Raw genomic sequence first — 20003 nt, forward strand, 5'->3', positions numbered from 1 at the left:
TATACACCACCCGTCAGCACCTGTATCGTGCTCTGACGCTGTTGCACCCCTCTGTCCGCTCTGGTGATCTATCACGTTCTGCGATCTACCCTGCCAGGACCGTGATGCCCCAGGGCGTCGGCTGGTCAGATGTGGGAGGCTACTCTCCTGCACTTGGTCCTCTCCTGCCACCTGCGCATCGGGTTCCGCACCAGAGTATCCGCGGACCCCGGGCTACTCGCGTGGAGGTCTTCCCTTCGCGTCACTACCAGCTGTCAGGCTACACCTACCTCCACAGTTCCTCCTGGGGCTGATGTAGGCTTGCTTGTTAGTGTTAGATGCATTCGTCGCGAGCCTGCGTGCCGCCTATGATGTATTAATCTATGTACTGAACTCTGTGTACCGAACTCTATGATGATCTCTTTTGTAAGATATGCCGACTACTATGTAGTATCTATCGTGCTGCTTTCATTGTGCATGTTTCATCATGAATGATTCTTGTCTTTCAAAATTTCTCGATGCTGAACTACCCCTGTTATATATTAGCAGGATGGTTAGACCAGGTGGTCGTGGACGTGGTGGCAACCTCCCACCACCGCCTGAGTACATGGCTGGTATGATCCAACAGCTTGAGATGAATCGCCAGTTCATGGAGAATATGATGGCTCAGTTTCCTCGCCCCAATATGAACCAGCAGCCAACCCCAGTAACTCTGCAGGATTTCATGCGCCTGAACCCAACTGTGTACCGCAGCTCAACTCAGCCTCAGGATGCTGATGACTGGCTCCGTGACATCACCTATGAGATGGAGTCTGCTGATGTAGCCCCTGCCAGCTATGTCACCTTTGCTTCCTTCTTCCTGAAGGGACCCGCAGCTCAATGGTGGGACAGCCACAAGCATACTCTGCCAGTTGGAACAATCATCACCTGGCCAGACTTCCAAGATGCCTTCCGTGCTCGCTTCATTCCTCAGGGAGTCATGAACCGTAAGAAGCGCGAGTTTCGCAACCTCACCCAAGGCAACAAGACTGTTGAAGCTTATCAGCGGGAGTTTCTTGACTTGTCCCGCTATGCTGAAGAGGACATTACAACTGATGCACGCAGACAGGAGAAGTTCCGTGATGGCCTTCAAGCTGACATCAAGCTCGCACTTCTAGTGCATGACTTTGCTGATTTCGCCACCCTGGTGAACAAGGCCATCAATGTCGAAACTGGTCTGCAGGAATACCAGAGCTCTCACGGGCGCAACCGTGACACAGGCTCATCTTTGGGCCCGTCCTCGCAGAAGCGCAAGATATGGATTCCCAACAGCATGTACCAGCCGAATGCACCTGCCCCAAGGCAGACCTATGCTGCACCTCCTCTGCCTGCTCCTCCAACTAGGCAGCCAAGACTTCCAGCTCCACCACCACAAGCTCCTGTTCCCACTCCCAATAATGGTCTGTGCTACAAGTGTGGTCAACCAGGTCACCGTGCTAGGGATTGCAATCAGAACTAGAATCAACTGGCCCTCCCAGCAACTGGCCGTGGAAGCAACCAGCCCCGCAACAACAATGCCAAGTTTTATGGTCGTGTTCATGCCAACCACGTTGATCTCAATGAAGTTCTAGACCATCCCGCTACCGTGATGGGTACACTCCTCGTAAATTCAGCACCAGCATCTGTTTTATTTGATACAGGTGCATCACATTCATTCATGTCAGAGGATTTTGCATTCATGCATGGCATTAAAAGCGAGGACCTGAACACTTCGCTATTAGTACATACTCTCGTGGGCCAATGTCGGACCTCCATGATTTGCAACGACGTCCCCGTCGAAATCGAAGGACTGGAATTCCTTGACTCTTCCATCGTACTGAAGTCTTGTAGCTACTATCACTACTATCATATTACTTTGCTACTAAATACTTTGCTGCAGATATTAAGTTTTCAGGTGTGGTTGAATTGACAACTCAGCTGCTAATACTTGAGAGTATTCTTTGGCTCCCCTTGTGTCGAATCAATAAATTTGGGTTGAATACTTTACCCTCGAAAACTGTTGCGATCCCCTATACTTGTGGGTTATCATGGCTTATCTCTTATTTTGAATCGTTATATAGAATGAAGATTAAGTTTCCATGAAAGTGACATGCTTACTAGTAACTTGGATGATGAGTCTGCTAAGTTCTTTGCTCGGGTCTTCTGCTGTAAAATTAACTATTTCCCTTAAAGTATTTTGGGTGTTCCTATTCTAAACTAACAAAAAATGATATACAACACGTGGTAGATAAGATTATTAATATTGTGACTGGATGGTGGGGATTAACTTTCCTGCCAGGGGAAGCATGTGCTTCTCAAAACTTGTGTTTCTAGTATACCTCTGCATATGACATCCGGAATAAAATTCTCCAAGTTGGTCATGCATGCCATCAACTCTCAAATATCCCATTTCTTTTGGGCCCATCTCGGTGATTCACACAAGTACCAACTTGCTATTCTTTTTTTTGTAGAAACCAACTTGCTATTCGGGGCTTATCTATCCAGAAAAGGTTGTTTGGTATTATTGGAGTCTCGGATATTCGTGACTTCAACATGACCTTGCTAGCTTCTCGGGATGATATTTTGTGGGAGGGAATAAAAGTTGGCAAATCCTGCTAGACTATTTATATAATACTCGCAACCCAAAGCAATATTGGCTCTCCCTTTCGGAAGGGCTTGACTTGGGCCATGTCAGCCTCTAGACCCTTTTATAGATGGAGGTGATGGATGGTAAGAATGCCAAATTTCAGCATGATACTTGGGTGGAAGATCTCACTCGAAAAACTTTTGAGAATAATTTGACATTTGTCAATAAAAAAATTGTCTGGTTGCTCAAGTTAGATGGTTCTATCTTGATCTTAGTTTTTAGAGATGTGTTAACTATCAGTTAATGTCCATGTGGAATGAACTCCTACTTTTGATACAATGTTTCGAGTAATGGAGAGTTTGGATAAACCCAGGAGTTATGAGCCTTCTGGCCTATACTCTTCTAAATATCTCCATCATATTATCAATTTTGGTGCTTTTGGGTAATATTTATGGAAAATTATTAACCCTCGCCCTCATATTTCATGTGTTCCTTTGGCTTGTGGTTAACAATAGAATCCTCACCAGGGACAACCTTCTGAAATGAAGACATGTTCGTTGATGATATTATCTACGTACATGTTTTGTGATGGTGGGAGACTACTCAACAACTTTTCTTTGATTGTATTGTGGCTATAGCTATTTGGACTTATATTTCTGAATTGTTCCAATGTGCATCACATGCATATGTGGATGCTTGCTATTTACCGTAAATGGATTTCCAGATTAAACAGATGGTGTGTATAACACGCTTACCAGTGCTACTATGTAAAGCCTCTCTACTGTGCGCAATGATGCCTGTTTTCAAGGAAATTTTTGGAAGGATGACAGATGTGTCTTATGAAAAGTAATATCTTCACTTCATTGGTGGAATATCATGTGCGGCAGCTCACAATCTGTCAAGTGATACAATGCCTCTTACTGCTAGAACATTGCGGGAAGAACTACTATGAATAGCCTGGAGATGATCTTGCCCATGGATAGAACAAATGAGCACCGCCGGCAATTCCTACGAGCAAACATGAACTAGTTTGAGACATTGAGTGATCATCTGTCTTGGGTGTGTTGTAGTCTATAGTGTTGTTATGTTAGTTTGTTTGGCATGTACGAAAATCTATGGTACTTTGATTGGTGTAGATACTCTGATTGTTCCTGAACGTTGTGAACGGTTTATGTGGCCTCGTTTTCAATGAAAATGGGTTGGGCCGAACCATTTCTTTCAAAAGAAGTTTGCCATTATTGGTCCTCCTTATTTATTTTTTGTAGCTTTAGTCAAATCCTAAAGAAGATGCAGAGCAACAAGGTCGAGGCAGTGGTGGTATGGCCGACTCGCGGTGTCCCCGATGGGGACGAGCGGGAGAAAGGGAACTCGCGGCCGGCAGCGGCGTCGACAAGAGTGAGGCAGATAATTGACGAGTGTGGATGTGGGGAACGACCAAGGAAGGGGGGGCGACGCTGAAGAAGGCTCGTGTTTTGAGGGATACCCAGGACATGGTGGACCAGCGGAAGAGCCGACTTGGGGAGGTCAGACCGGTGAGGTGGCGTGGGGAGAAAGAACCCGAAGTGGCAGCCCTTGGGTTTCTATCCAACGGTCGTCGCTGAACTGATGCTTGTTGTGTCATAGTGACTGCGTCAATGCTGGGCTGCCTTCGGAGTAATGCTAGACTTACGTAAGATTACTTACAACTTTTTATCCTCAAAAAAAAACTTACAAGTTTTACGTAAAAGGAAACGTGAAGAGCTGCGATTGGAGAGATAGGGGGAGGAAGGGGCTCACCCCGTAAAAATCAGGAGGAGGTTTAGTTAGGAAGTTCAGGTAAGTTTTTTTGCGAGATTTTTTAGGTAAGTTTTGAGAGATGATTATCGCTGCCCTGGTTAGTGCGCACTACTGACCTGCGTTAAGTGGAAATTTTGTGGGCCCAGCTCTCACGACCAAAACAGAAAAAGTCGAACAGACGACACACGAAGGAATCTTGACTATTGGCTACTGTGGCACCTGAAGCCACCAGCAAGATTCCCACGCACCACACTGCACCGCGCCATGGAACCAAGAGCCCCTCTCCCTCACTTTTCGATCATCTCAACAAAGCGGAGCATGCATGTACGCGCACGGCGACCATGTCCATGGCGGCTCACGGGACGCACCGAGCCACGCATCGGCCTCCTCCCCGGAAACGTCCAAATTCCTTCTGCCCGAGGGAGAGAGAAAAAGGCGCCTTGTTTGCTTTCTCTTCGCCTCATCTGCTTGTTGCCCTCCCCCTGTCCTCCTCGAGGACCGCCATGCTGCGCTACTCCCTAGCTTTCCTTTTTGGAGCTCTGCTTGTCGCCTCCCCACGCTTCTACAGTTGAGATCTCTCCACAATTGAGATTTTTCAAAAATCCCCGCTCTCCCCGCGCAGCATTTGCCTCCTCTTTCTGCTATAAAACTCGTCCAATCTTCATCAGTCGAGAGGGCATCCACCAAAATGCCTCGTTTCCGTCACTGCTTATCCATGTCCCCCCTCGTGATCCTCCTCTTCCATCTTGCAACATGGCCTGTGCACGGTGAGGTCGCCAATGGCGGCCACCGCGACCTCCCTTTCCTCCTCTCATTCAAGGCCTACAACCCCAACAATGTCACGGTCCTGAAGACCTGGGTCGGCCCCGACCCATGCTCCGGCGCGTGGCTCGGGGTCCGGTGCTCCAGGGGGAGGGTGGCGGGCGTCTTCTTGGACGACGCATCGCTGGTGGGCAGCGTGGCTCCCCTCCTCGGGCTCACCCAGATCAGGGTGCTCGCCGTCAGGAGGAACTCCCTGTCCGGCCCTCTCCCTCCATTGGACAACTCCACGAGCCCAAGGTTGAGGCACCTGCTCGTCTCCCACAACAACCTCAGCGGAGGCCTCAACCTTTCGCTGCCTTCCCTGGTCACTCTGCGAGCAGAGCACAACGGATTCCATGGCGGCTTGCAGGCTCTGCGCCTGCCGATGGTCAGAAGGTTCAACGTGTCGAGTAACGAGCTCGTCGGAGAGATCCCCAGCTCCCTGTCGGGATTCCCGAGCTCGTCTTTCGGCAGCAATGTCGATCTCTGTAGCAAGCCTCTTCCGAGGTGTATGCATGCTTACAATGCAGTGGAAGATAGCGCCTCAAATGCTACCACTGGTGTCGCTCAGTCTCCTACTGCAGCAACAAATACATCGAGTGGCAGTCCGAGCTCTTCCAGTAATGGAAGATTCAGTCAGCTTGGCATGACCGCACTCGTGGCCACTGGCATTGGCAATGCAGTGCTGATAGCGATCTCGCTGGCCATCTCTGTGGCCATGTTCATCTACATGAGAAGAAAGCTGAGGCCCTCTAACGACGATCCCAAATCCAGTGCGTCTCTTTGCTTCGAGGAGGAAGACAAGATCAGGAGTGGTGAAGAGAAGTGCCAGAAGAGCGGCGCCCTGGTCTGCTTCGACGGCGGCGAGGAGCTGAGGCTGGAGAGCCTGCTCAAGGCCTCGGCGGAGGTGCTCGGCAAGGGCGTGTCCGGGAGCACGTACAAGGCCGTCCTCGAGGACGGCATCGTGGCGGCCGTGAAGCGGCTCAGCGCCCTGCAGTTCCCCGGCCGGAGCAAGGCCTTCGACCGCCACATGCGGCTCGTCGGCAGGCTCCGGCACCGCCACGTCGTCAGCCTCAGGGGCTACTGCAACTCCAACGGCGAGCGGCTGCTCGTCTACGACTACCTCCCCAACGGGAGCCTCCAGTCCCTTCTGCAAGGCAACGGTATGTGCGCTCAAAAAATGGCAAATCAGCCGTGAATTTTCAATGGCGCTGTACATCTCCATTGATGCAAGAAGTGCTTGCTGACGGGCTGTTACAGGTGGAGGCGGCAGAACGAGGAGCCTGGACTGGGCGACGAAGAAGGGCATCCTGTTCGGTGCGGCGCAGGGCCTCAACTACATCCACACGTTCCCGGCGCGGCCGGCGCTGGTGCACGGGAACGTGAAGCCGTCCAACATCCTCCTCGACGAGCGCGGCGCCGCGTGCGTCTCCGAGTGCGGGCTCATGCGCTACGCCGCCAGCGTCCCGCAGTCCGGCCCGCAGCCGCCCGAGCTGTTCCTGGACCGGGCGTCGGCGGCGGTGTCGGGCCGCGGCGGATGGCGCGGGTACGCGGCGCCGGAGCTGACGGCGCCGGGCGCGAGGGCGACGCAGGAGTCGGACGTGTACAGCTTCGGGATGGTGCTCCTGGCGGTGGTGACCGCCAAGGGCGCCGCGGACGGCGGCGAGGACGAGGGAGAAGGGGAGGAGACGATGGGGATGGTGAAGATCGGCGTGCTGTGCACCGCCGAGGCGCCGGAGGAGAGGCCCAGGATGGCGCAGGTGCTCACCATGATGAGCGAGTTCATGTAGTGTTTTGCTGGTGTAGTGTCACGGAATTTCTTCGAGCTTTGCAGAAGTAGCCTGTAGGCAAGAAAGGGTATTGCTTTCAAGAACTGGATACAACAATCCAACAACAACAACAACAACAATGACAACAATAAAGCTTTTAGTCCCAAACAAGTTGGAGTAGACTAGAGATGAAACCCATAAAATCTCGCAACCAACTCATGGGTCTGGCACATGAATAACAAACTTCCACGCACCCCTCTCCATAACTAGCTCTTTAGTGATACTCCAATCCTTCAGATCTCTCTTAACAGACTCCTCCCATATCAAATTCGGTTTACCCCGCCCTCTCTTGACATTCTTCGCACGCTTTAGCCGTCCGCTATGCACTGAAGCTTCTGGAGGCCTACGCTGAATATGCCCAAACCATCTCAGACGATGTTGGACAAGTTTCTCCTCAATTGGTGCTACTCCAACTCTATCTCGTATATCATCATTCCGGATTTGATCCTTCCTCGTGTGGCCACACATCCATCTCAACATACGCATCTCCGCCACACCTAACTGTTGAACATGTCGCCTTTTAGTCGGCCAACACTCCGCGCCATACAACAGTGCGGGTCGAACCGCCGTCCTGTAGAACTTGCCTTTTAGCTTTTGTGGCACTCTCTTGTCACAGAGAATGCCAGAAGCTTGGCGCCACTTCATCCATCCGGTTTTAATTCGATGGTTCACATCTTCATCAATACCCCCATCCTCCTGCAACATTGACCCCAAATACCGACAGGTGTCCTTCCGAGGTACCACCTAGCCATCAAGGCTAACCTCCTCCTCCTCACACCTAGTAGTACTGAAACCGTACATCATGTACTCGGTTTTAGTTCTACTAAGCCTAAACCCTTTCGATTCCAAAGTTTGTCTCCATAACTCTAACTTCCTATTTACCCCCGTCCGACTATCGTCAACTAGCACCACATCATCTGCAAAGAGCATACACCATGGGATATCTCCTTGTATATCCCTTGTGACCTCATCCATCACCAATGCAAAAAAGATAAGGGCTCAAAGCTGACCCCTGATGCAGTCCTATCTTAATCGGGAAGTCATCGGTGTCGACATCACTTGTTCGAACACTTATCACAACATTATCGTACATGTCCTTGATGAGGGTAATGTACTTTGCTGGGACTTTGTGTTCCTCCAAGGCCCACCACATGACATTCCGCGGTATCTTATCATAGGCCTTCTCCAAGTTAATGAACACCATATGCAAGTCCTTCTTTTGCTCCTTATATCTCTCCATAAGTTGTCGTACCAAGAAAATGGCTTCCATGGTCAACCTCCCAGGCATGAAACCAAACTGATTTTTGGTCACGCTTGTCATTCTTCTTAAGCGGTGCTCAATGACTCTCTCCCATAGCTTCATTGTATGGCTCATCAGCTTAATTCCACGGTAATTAGTATAACTTTGAACATCCCCTTGTTCTTGAAGATTGGTACTAATATACTCCGTCTCCATTCTTCTGGCATCTTGTTTGCCCGAAAAATGAGGTTGAAAAGTTTGGTTAGCCATACTATTGCTATGTCCCTGAGACCTTTCCACACCTCAATGGGGATACAATCAGGGCCCATCACCTTGCCTCCTTTCATCCTTTTTAAAGCCTCCTTTACCTCAGACTCCTGGATTCGCCGCACAAAACGCATGCTGGTCTCATCAAAGGAGTCGTCTAGTTCAATGGTAGAACTCTCATTCTCCCCATTGAACAGCTTGTCGAAGTACTCCCGCCATCTATGCTTAATCTCCTCGTCCTTCACCAAGAGTTGGCCTGCTCCGTCCTTGATGCATTTGACTTGGCCAATGTCCCTCGTCTTCCTCTCTCGGATCTTGGCCATCTTATAGATGTCCCTTTCACCTTCCTTCGTGCCTAACCGTTGGTAGAGGTCCTCATATGCCCGACCCCTTGCTTCACCAACAGCTCCCTTTGCGGCCTTCTTCGCCATCTTGTACTTCTCTATGTTGTCTGCACTCCTATCCAGGTATAGGCGTCTGAAGCAATCTTTCTTCTCTTTAATCGCCTTCTGGACGTCATCATTTCACCACCAGGTATCCTTATCTTCGCTTCTCCTTCCCCTCGACACTCCAAACTCCTCCGAGGCCACCTTACGAATGCAAGTCGCCATCTTCATCCACACATTGTCCGCATCCCCTCCTTCCTCCCAAGGGCCCTCCTTAATGACCCTCTCCTTGAACACCTGAGCTACCTCCCCCTTGAGCTTCCACCACTTCGTTCTAGCGACTTTGGCACGCTTATCCCGCTGGACACGAATCTGAAAGCGGAAGTCAGCAACCACCAGCTTATGCTGGGGTACAACACTCTCTCCAGGTATCACCTTACAGTCTAGGCACGCACGCCTATCTTCTCTTCTCGAGAGGATGAAATCAATCTGGCTAGAGTGTTGGCCACTACTAAAAGTCACCAGATGTGATTCTCTCTTTCTAAAGAGGGTGTTAGCTACAATCATGCTGTAGGCTAGAGCAAAGCTTAAGACATCTTCTCCTTCTTGATTCCTGATGCCATGGCCAAAGCCCCCATGCGCCCCTTCAAAACTTGTGTTAGATGTACCCACATGGCCATTGAGGTCTCCTCCTATGAAGAGCTTCTCACCAATTGGTACACTCCTAACCATGTCTTCCAGGCCTTCCCAGAACTCCCTCTTGGTGTTCTCATTGTGGCCTACTTGCGGGGCATATGCGCTGATAACATTGAGAACCAAGTCCTCAACTACCAGCTTGACCAAGATAATCCGGTCCCCACGTCTCTTGACGTCTACCATTCCATACTTGAGGCTCTTGTTGATCAAGATTCCTACGCCATTTCTGTTTGCAGCCATCCTCGTGTACCACAGCTTGAAGCCGGTATCCTCCACCTCCTTCGCCTTCTGTCCTCTCCATTTGGTTTCTTGGACGCAAAGGATATCAACACCTCTCCTCACCGCTACATCAACTAGCTCCCGAAGCTTCCCTGTCAGAGACCCTACGTTCCAGCTACCTAAGCGAATCCTCCTAGGCTCGGCTAGCTTCCTTACCCTTCGCACCCGTCGAGTCAAATGCGAAGACCCTTGCTCATTTTCCACTACACCCGAGCGCCGATGTAGCGCGCCACTAAGGATGCGACGACCCGATCCTCGCTCACTTGCCACCGTATCCGGATCAAGATACGGCGCGCCACTTGGGGGGTGACGGCCCGACCTTTGCCCACTTTCCACCACACCTGGGTTCCGATGTGGCGCGTTGCTGAGAGGGTTACGCCCCAACGAAAATCTTTTGGGTTTCATCTCCATAAGAGTGGCTGAGTTTTTACGTTGGCTCGCCAAGCCTATCACAACCCTCCTCCTTTACTCGGGCTTGGGACCGGCTATGCTGAGACAAATAGGCGGAGTTGCTTTCAAGAACTGGATGTTAGTTCTAATCCAAGTTGCTTAAATCAGATCAATGGGACACGCTATATTCACTAAGGGCGCGTTTGGTTGCCCGCATGGAGCCTAACCAGGCCCGCACACGAAGCAAGAGGTCTGTTTAGTTGTCTGATTTCACTGTTGGGCCTGCACGCTTCTTAAAACAGCCTAGAGATTGGCTCGCTGAAAACGCTTGAATCGGCAGTTTTTGGTGAACCAGGCCGAGCCGAGCGCAAACAAGCAGGCCCTTGCACAAGTGGAGACGGGAGGGATGTGAGGTGACCTGAGGTCTTATTCAACCTCCATTAAGCTCCTATCTAATCTCCTCCCTTTGATCTACACAATGGTGCTTTCATTCGAGGTAAGTTCTACACGAAAAAGATGTACCTTTATGTTACGGTTCCATTCAGGCGATCGGTTCGTAGTTTCGTCGGCCGTAAGTTCTTAATTTCGTCTTCCCGCTTGGAGCTATTCTGGACGAATTTTGTTAGATTCATCGCACACGATCGATCATTTGAAAAAAAATTGACCAGCAGCCTAATCTCGCGGTTCCTCATAACATTCATGTTGTAAATTTTTGGTTTCGACGATCGTAGCTTCATCTCTCTTTGAACAACACTCTACTGCAATGACGCCGCCATGTCGAGCTCCTTTGTCCTCTACTCAGAGCCCTCCTATTCGTCCTTCTCGATGTCGAAGCCTTTCCCCTTGATCTCCTTGCCTATGTCCTACTACACTAGAGTCGTTTCCGGCGTCGCTCATCTCGGCCTACTCTCTGTCGTCGTACTACACTGACGCTGCAACGATGTGCACACTGCTTTCTTGTGTCCTCTGCCTCCGTGCACACTGCAGTTCGCCGCGCCGCCGGCGGGGTCGATCATCTTGGCCTCCTCTCTCTCGCCCTACTATACTGGAGTCGTTTCCGACGTCGATCATCTCGGCCTCCTCTCTCGTCCACTGCACTGACGATACCATGGCGCGAGCTCTGCATTCTCCTCCTCTGTTGACTGTCTTTGCGCGAGCACCACAGCTAGTTCCTGACGGTGTCGCTCGTCGTGCCGCCGACGGGGTCGCTCGTCCACGACTCCATGCTAGTCATGTCGGACACGGCGCCACGGTCACTATCCACCGCAGTCACCATGGTCCGGCGCACACTGCATTTCTTCTTCCCCTTCCTCTGCTAGCTCTTAACCCTGTGTGGCAAGTGCTAGCTCTGAATCATACCCCATGCAGGCAACCAAACAGCGTGTAGTTGTATGCGCCGAGACAATGCAGACAACCAAACAACGTGCCAAAGTTGATCCCCTAATGTAGGAAGTCCATATGAAGGCAACCAAACAACTTGCAGATGTCGCATATGAGGTTGTTTTTCAGAGCCAGGCTGGGAGCAACTGGGGGCCGGGAGCAACTTCCCGATCGGTACTCCAAACTGAGCACGCTTAACTTTGAAGTTCTGTTCGAATGGGCTCCCGAAAAAGAAGAAATTCCTTATTGATATGAGTAGTCTATCATCCCTAATATATCACATATAATTAGCAACGAATCAAGCAACACAATGCTGAATGCTAACTTGCCAGAAAATAAATCATCACGCATACCTCGTCCTCGTTGTCCTCATCACATTTATTTTAGATCTACCAGAAAAGGAACTTATGTGGCCAGCCATGTAACCAGAAGTACAACTTGGGTGTTTCATGTCAGGACTTCCATTAAACAAGATAGAGACGGGCAGTAGGAAAGTGTTGCTAGGCTGTGTGGTTAGAATTGGAGTTTCACCACGTCTACAAGTTTTTGTCTCGGATTCATCAGGAGTTTGAACCACGGCGTGCTCAGTTGTGTTCTCGTGGTTTTATTACTCTTATGGAGGCCCTTTCTGATATTCGGAGTGAGACTCGCCTTCATTGTGCTGATTTACTTGAGGTTCTCTTTATGCTTGCTGTTCAAGCTCCTGCTATGTCGTTTGCTGGTTAAGACTCATTATGCTACGGTAACAAAGATGATCTTTCTATTTTCTACCTTGTGTACGTTGGTGTTGTATTTAGACATCAGGGTATGCAAGTTGAATTTCTTCAAAGATTCATCGTATTAAAGTGTACCGAAAAAGGGTTTTTCCCTGTTTTGTATTACAAAGCAACCAACACCGATCACATAGCAATGTTCGGGCAAAAAGCAAAACAAGCCTAAAAAAAAAGAAGAAAGAAGAAGAAAGAAATGCCAACAACGGCAGCTCGACAACGCACGGATGACCCGCCACCGCTGCGCCTTCCGTATTAAAGTGTATTAGTGAGCAAATTCCATTTCGTATTATCGCTCCATTTTATAACGAGACAACCTATGTATGACGGACGGAGTACCCATATACTAATTGTGCAAGGTTTAGGGTTGTGCCATGCAATCACAAATCAGAACAGAGTTGATTGTGTTTCAACAATACACACCACATAGATCGTGTTCAGTCTGTTGTCCACCCAACAATTCATTATGAAATGATCAAGCAAAATACTCCCTCCGCTTTCTTTTTACTCCGTGTATAAAATTTGGTCAAAGTCAAACTACACGATTTGACCAAATTTATATCAAAAAATATAAACATCTACAATACTAAACTATATAGTATGAAAATACATTTCATGGTACATTTAATAATATTGATTTTATATTGTGAATGTTGATATTTTTTAATATAAAATTAGTTAAACTTTACAAAGCTTGACGTTGACCAAACTTTATATGCGGACTAAAAAAAGGGAGGGAGTACAACCATCATATAAACATGCAAGAAGTACTTAGGCATAGCCTCCTACAAATATTCTTAATCTTTGGAAGCAGGAAATAACAACAGGAAATTACATGGTACTTGGTCTTAACATTTCGACAAGGGCTGCTGGCAGTGCAATACACAAACCCTCCACAGCAAAATTTTAATCCAGTGGCCTCGTAACTACCCCATGTTCAAGTATCTTCCACTCCAGCCACCCTCCTTGGCCTCTGAGTACAGACCTCCCATTGGCTCTACATGTTACGGGCCCTCTTTCTAGGAAACTCCCAGAGAAAATAGATAAGCAAGCAGGGAATAATCAAGTATAATCAACATCATGTTGCTAGTCCCTTTGCCGTGACATCCGATAAAAAAACATGGTGGTACTATAAATTATACTAGGTCGCACAGATATAGGAGTATATGGCATTACCTGCACTGCTGGCTCAGCTGCTCTTCTTCATCGCTCTGCCCCTTGTGGGTCCTTGATTTGCTTCAGCTCAGATGAGCCCTATCAAAAATACAATCAAGGCATAAGCAAGTAACCAACATCATGTTACTATAAATAATACTACTCCCTCCGATCCATGTTTATACTAAATCTTGTACTAAATCAACGACAATTAATAAGGATCGGAGGGAGCATATCGCACACGTATGTATGTCATTACCCCAAACATCCATCGTAACCTAGCCTTCTGAGCTTCCAGCTGTAAAAAACAGACATGTAATTAGCAACGAATCAAGCAACAAATGCTGAATGGAAACTTGAAAGAAAATAAATCATCATGCATACCTCGTCCTCATTGTCCTCATCATCAAACTTTCCGCAGTTTATCTTAGAAGATCTACCAGACACGTTACTTGTGTGGCCAGCCATGTAACCAGAACTTGGGTGCTTCATGTCAGGACTTCCATTACAGTGACAACCATAACAGTAACCTTCATTACGGAGAGTAGGAATTGTTAATATAACTAACAAATGACGAATCAGGAACAATAACAATCATACCTAAATAATTGACAAATTGAAAATAATAAAAAGTCATGGTTATACAGTTCGAGATACTACCAATGTAAATCTTAAGGATCATATGTGAGATGAAAAAGGGGCAGACAAATAGGTTAATGTATCAAAGATTACACTAGAGCCAAAAAACCAACTTACAAAACTGTGACACATAAGTTCAAGGTAGTTCAAAAATATGTAAAGAGTTCAGGAACGGAATATATCATACCATTAGCAGTAGCACACATAAACAGATGACAAACAATTCACTGGATGATTGATTATACATGACTTCAGCAAAGAATATTTTGTCAGTGCAGCAGTTCAAATCATCAGCTCCCTTAACCTTCGCAGTGAAATTGATATGTTCGTAAAACCTACTATCTCTAATTGATTGGCAGCACATAATATCTTTGAATTCATATGCAAGATCCTGAAAAGAAGCATGGATTCAATCAGCATTCAATCGTTACAGGAATGGATAAGAGAGATATACAGTGCAACCCTTGGTAGCAGTGAGGGCAAGAGGGGAAGGGACAGAGAACAGACCCCCAAAAGGTTGTGATCCTCATTATACTTGTCCACCAGAGCTTCAACCAGCTGGCGGTTAAAATCACGGGTTGTATCAATTGGTTGGGACGCCAAATGCTTTTTCCTTCTGCCATCAGGCCAGTAAAGGCACTTTTGTACAGCAAGCTCCACTCCAGATAATCCCACAAACCTAGTAAGATCAGATCATTTAAATGGCTGGCACACTGAACATTCTCACAGGTGAAGGAAACAGATTGACAAAAAGTCCATTAAAAAGACTGGCTACTCTGCTGTTGCTAACATGCAAGTTCTCGATGCAAGAGAAAACATATCAATCTTTCCTTGCAGAATTGAACTCAGTACGCTAGCATAATTGTTCTGGTTATCACCATTATTTTGCACACAAGAAAGCATAGCTATGCATGTGGGTGTGCCTAGCAAAAAAAAGCCAACCAAAAGTAAAAATTGTTATTCTGGCAAACTATACCTAGATAGGATGTGGCAGCATAGTTTTCATATGTGCTTTGTTAATTTACAGCTACGCATATATGACTTATGAATATTTCAGTAATTCTCACAAATACAGTAAAAAAACTTCAAGTAGATCCAAGTAGTATAGGCTGGCATTTCTATTACAATTTACAGACAGCTTCTATATAGTCAAACTTGGCTCTATTCAAACAAAAAAAATCCTAATTTGTGTTATACATTTACTTAACTGCATGTATTGGCACAAATTAAACAGGCTGGCAGAAACCTAGAAGGAACAAAGTTGAGAAGTCTTACATTTGCTCCTCCTGGCGGCCCCTAAGGTAGAGCTCAATAGCACTGTTAACTTCAGTTAAGCTCTCAAATGGTCCACCCACATGAGGATATGTGTGGAAAGATCCCTTGAGATCAATTCGGGTGTAAAATCTAATTCCCCAGTGATCTGGTTGCTGGTACAGAAGAGGCAGCCCAAGAGTCGAAAAATTTCGCGCCCCTGGGAGGCAACTGGGAAGCACGGACAAATTCGAAAACTTACTCTCTTGCTCTTGCTTCAAGGAGCGGGCAATGGACTCACGAATTGTTTGCCCTTGCGGCAGCACCAATGGAGCAGGCTTGTGCTCTGTCCCCCAAAACCTGAAGCGGAACAAGCAGGCAGATTCAATGAGCAGAGGAGAAGCATAATTCATTCATACAAGGACATAAATGAATAATCCGTATAATCGACGTGCTATAACCAAGTTGATTTTATTACTCCCTCCGTTTACTTTTATATAGTGTCCGAAACATCTACAAAGCTTTATAAAAGTGAACAGAGGAGTAGTAGTTAAATAAAATACTAGACATCACGAGATCACCCACCACGGTCCCAAAAACCATGGACAAATCAAATCGATTTCGAAGAACACAAATATATTGCCGTACGTTGTATAAACTAAACAACAGAGTCCACTCCCATGAGAAATCTGAGGATGCTAATCTATGGAGATAGAACACAACATGAAAACGACATGGGAGTTGTTCATAGGGAAGCAGTTTTTTTTTTTGTGAAAAACATACGGACGCAGTGTAGCTGCTGCACTGGAGCAATGGGCCGGGGACGGGACGGAGTAGCCGAAGGTCCCATCGTCGGAGACCGGGATTGTGGTCAAGATACCACGCCGGGAACGAGGAGATGACATGGCAGCGGGGGAGGAAGGAAGGCGATTAGGGTTTGGTGCTTGGTGCTTTTTCCTTCGCGACGGGAGCGGGAGGAGATCGATGGTGGGACTTGCAACGACGCGTGTCCCTCCAGGATGTAAACTCACGAGCCTGGATTTCGGCCCGAACAGAGAGTCGGTTTTTTTTTTAAACAAACCGAAGGCATCGGGAGTCCACAAACTTGCTCCTTCTCCTTGTCCTCCTGCTGGCTCCTACTCGCAGCTGCAGGGAAAGGCATGGCGGCGTGGAGGAAGCGCAGTGGCCATCTTTGACGACAGTGCACCTGGTAACGCCTACTCAACTGGCCCGGCCGCCGTCTAGCGCTCTGACCAGTCGTGGTGGGCGCCGCCGCTCATCGTGACGGAGGCAAGGCCTTCTCCTTTTCACGTGCTCCTTCCTAGATTATGTTAAGTAATTAGGCATAATTTCCATGATAAATTACAGAATATTAAACATGATGAAAACCGCTACTAACATTTGAATCTCAAGCATACTAGAAGCACTAAACAACATGAACAGTAGCAGTACAACATCGCAAAACATGATACTGGCAAATATGTTTAACCAACGAGATGGGACACTGCAGTTATACCGATCATTTGCAGATGAGGTAGTCGTTGGTGCAGCGATGTTGTTGATGACGACGTTGGTGAAGACCGGTCACAGAAGACGACGTTGTAGACGACGATGAGCAAGATCGCTCGACCTAGACGGTAGGCGAGCCGTGATGGAGACAGTAAGCAGTCGCGCGAGTGGCGCTTCCCAAAAATCTTATCGAAACACTAACGCCCACGTGTGGGCGTCTAGTAACTCGCCCACACGCATGGATTCTCGTCCAACCAATTCTGCGCGAATCTTGGCGCGTTCTAACAGTTTTTGTGTGCCACGTAAGACTAAACTGGTGTGTGGGCATTCATCCGGTCGCCCACATGGCCTTTTTCACCACACGGGGGGCTGGTGTGTGGGCGTTTAACAATTCACCCACACATCAGTTTTTACGCACGCACAGGGGGCTGGTGTGTGGGCGTTTATCACTTCGCCCACACGCCCGTCTCCTCGCCCACACCCAAAGCTGGCAGTTGTCATGTGTTTCTGCAGGGTACATGACAACTGCCCTAGCTTTGCTTGTAAGCAGATGGCAACTTTCTTTTACCCGAGTTGCCATGTGTTTTTGCATGGTACATGGCAACTGTCATAGCGTGCACGTAAGCAGATGCCAACTCTTTTTTTACATGACAACTGCCTTAGCGTGCTCATGAGCACATGGCAACTCTCTCTTTTACTCGAACATGTTTTTTTGCCGTACCTTTTCATAGTGCTACACGGCAACTGCCTAGTGTTAGTGGGTGGCAACTCCTAAAGTTTTGAAATCATGGCAACTACAGTAGACCAGACCATACATGGCAACTGCAGTTGAGCAACCATGGCAACTGTAGTTGTCCGACATGGCAACCGAAGTTCAGCGACATGGCAACTATAGTTAAACGAACATGGACGAGGGTCTGGACCATGGCAACTGCGGGATGCGCGGTGACTGTCACGCGGGTGTGCAGGACCACGAGTACGAGACCTGACGTACGGGGCGTGTGGGCGTTATCTATTTCTCCCACACGCACGCGTGTGAGAGGGATTGAGAAAGAAAAAAGAGGTGTGTGGGCATTACTTGTTCTGCCCACACGTAGGTGTGTGGGCTGTTCTTCTTATACATCACATACAATGTATGGGCAGACTCCCTAACGCCCACACGTGTGGCACTTATCAGCGTCCAATCTTATTTTCCCTCTCCCGTATAGGATCACAAAGGCGAGTGGTTCCGGAGACCTACTCTCCCGTTCGTCGGTGCACGCCGGTGCTCGGGATGGGGTGGACTGGGGTGGCGGCGCAAGGAACGAGGTGTGGCAAAACCTAGATTGGTTTTCTGTGTGTTGCGGCGCTCGCAGCGTGTCCTTATATAGAGGTTTGGAAAACCCTTACGGGTGCAACGTGGGAGGCCCGCGTCGCACGTCCGAGTCAATTGCGGGAGCGACCCGAACCGACTAGGCTATGACGTGTCTGTCACGACTCCAGACTCGGTTTTCCTAAGCAGCCAAAAAAGACAGAATTTGTCTCGGCTCGAGGCTCGAATTCACGAAACGCGATCGCGGCGCGGTGCGGCGTGTGAGTCGAGCGAGCGGAGGAGGAGGAGGAGTGCGCGAGAGGCTCTATTATTCTCACTCACTTACAAGTGCTACATCACTCCACCTTATAGGATGGTGTGCAACTCCTTCAACTTCCGGGGTGGGACTAAACTTCCCACTCCCACCACTTGCTCACACACATGGGCCTTTGAGATTTCAGAAATTGCCTATTGGGCTGCCCTATAAATGGGCCCAATATCCTAACAATCCCCCACCAGATCTCAAATGCCCATTTGAAGATTTGCCAATCCTTGCTACTTGTTTATATACCAGTATTTCAGTAGAGACTGTTAAGTTGAACTTCCGCCTAGAGCCTTAAGCTACATCTATTAGCAACTTGAACAATGGACTATGCCTTGAATTGCAAGTTTTGTGCCAACAGACTTTACTCAAAGTCATAACCAGTACCTAGCTGCCAGTAGTCTACCCCGCGGGTAGAGCATATACGTTGTACTCCCTGGTCTCTTCATGAGTTTATTAGAGATCACCCAAATCTCATAGACTGCGACGTTTATAGTCAGACTCATATAGGTGTGTTCTTTCAAGAATGCTCTGTAGGACAACATCTTTGCTATCAATAGCCGTTATAAACACATTAAGGCATGTTGCCAACCTGCCTTGCAGCTCTTTGAGAGTTATGCATCTCCACTTAGAGAGGGCTTACTAGATATTCTCCTTAGTCAAACCACTAGCTTGTTCTTCCCATGTCCTAATTCATGGGATCTCCGATCACATAGGTTGGTTTACCACTATGGTGTGACACTCACGGGTCTCATACCCATCTCCCTTGATGCATTTTCTATCACATTACGTGATAGTCCCTTCGTAAAGGGATCTGCCAGGTTTTTGTCTGTTTGAATATACGTAACAGTAATTACTCCAGAGTTTCTCAATTTCCTGACAGACTTCAATCGTCTTTTAACTTGTCTTGATGACTTCGCACTATACTTAGAACTGTTCACTTTGGCAATCACTGTTTGATTGTCACAGTTCATGAGGATGACCGGTACAGGTTTCTCAACCACCGGCAAGTCCATCAAGAGCTCACGCAGCCATTTTGCTTCAATAGTGGTTGTATCTAAAGCAGTAAGTTCTGCTTCCATGGTTGACCTCGTCAATATGGTCTGTTTGCAAGACCTCCATGACACTGCGCCACCTCCAAGAAGAAATGCATATCCACTTGTGGTGTAGAGTTCATCGACGTCCGATATCCAGTTCGAGTCACTATATCCTTCAAGCACAGCAGGGTGCCCTGAATAGTGAATCCCATAGCTTGCCGTACCATTCAGATAGTGCATGACCCTTTCAAGTGCATGCCAATGATAATTACCCGGGTTTGACATGAACCTGCTCAACTTGCTCATAGCAAAAGAGATACCAGGCCTTGTTGCACTCGCAAGGTACATGAGTGAACCAACAATTTGAGAGTATTTCAATTGATCTCTCGATGTTTTCTTGT

At 47.9% G+C, this 20003-nt stretch overlaps 2 protein-coding genes across 2 annotated transcripts; one reads left to right on the plus strand and one right to left on the minus strand.

The window, feature by feature from the left end:
- The first annotated feature begins 4938 nt into the window (after positions 1-4938).
- Positions 4939-6984, plus strand: LOC125541333 (putative leucine-rich repeat receptor-like protein kinase At1g68400). The gene is made up of 2 exons (XM_048704776.2): positions 4939-6324; positions 6422-6984. The coding sequence occupies exons 1-2, from the start codon at positions 5049-5051 to the stop codon at positions 6949-6951; spliced, it is 1806 nt and encodes a 601-aa protein (XP_048560733.1). The 5' UTR covers positions 4939-5048; the 3' UTR covers positions 6952-6984.
- Positions 6985-13139: 6155 nt separating this feature from the next.
- Positions 13140-19647, minus strand: LOC125541332 (uncharacterized). The gene is made up of 9 exons (XM_087541089.1): positions 19507-19647; positions 16227-16579; positions 15468-15803; positions 14700-14871; positions 14385-14583; positions 13938-14098; positions 13813-13851; positions 13575-13652; positions 13140-13417 (listed from the first exon to the last, which is right to left on the minus strand). The coding sequence occupies exons 1-8, from the start codon at positions 19645-19647 to the stop codon at positions 13602-13604; spliced, it is 1452 nt and encodes a 483-aa protein (XP_087397215.1). The 3' UTR covers positions 13140-13417; positions 13575-13601.
- Positions 19648-20003: the final 356 nt, after the last annotated feature.

The sequence above is a fragment of the Triticum urartu genome, chromosome 2A, assembly GCF_056163025.1.
Source record: "Triticum urartu cultivar PI428250 chromosome 2A, HENAU_Tu73, whole genome shotgun sequence".
NCBI classification, from domain to species: domain Eukaryota; kingdom Viridiplantae; phylum Streptophyta; class Magnoliopsida; order Poales; family Poaceae; genus Triticum; species Triticum urartu.

Excerpts from the sequence above, each read along its gene's own strand:
- LOC125541333 (XM_048704776.2), top strand. The coding sequence starts at position 5,049 with ATGCCTCGTTTCCGTCACTGCTTATCCATGTCCCCCCTCGTGATCCTC. Across the intron at positions 6,325-6,421 it reads GTCCCTTCTGCAAGGCAACG|GTGGAGGCGGCAGAACGAGG; the intron begins GTATGTGCGCTC and ends GGGCTGTTACAG.
- LOC125541332 (XM_087541089.1), bottom strand. The coding sequence starts at position 19,647 with ATGGAAGCAGAACTTACTGCTTTAGATACAACCACTATTGAAGCAAAA. Across the intron at positions 14,872-15,467 it reads GGCCGCCAGGAGGAGCAAAT|GTTTGTGGGATTATCTGGAG; the intron begins GTAAGACTTCTC and ends TGATCTTACTAG. Across the intron at positions 13,852-13,937 it reads ATGAGGACAATGAGGACGAG|CTGGAAGCTCAGAAGGCTAG; the intron begins GTATGCATGATG and ends TGTTTTTTACAG.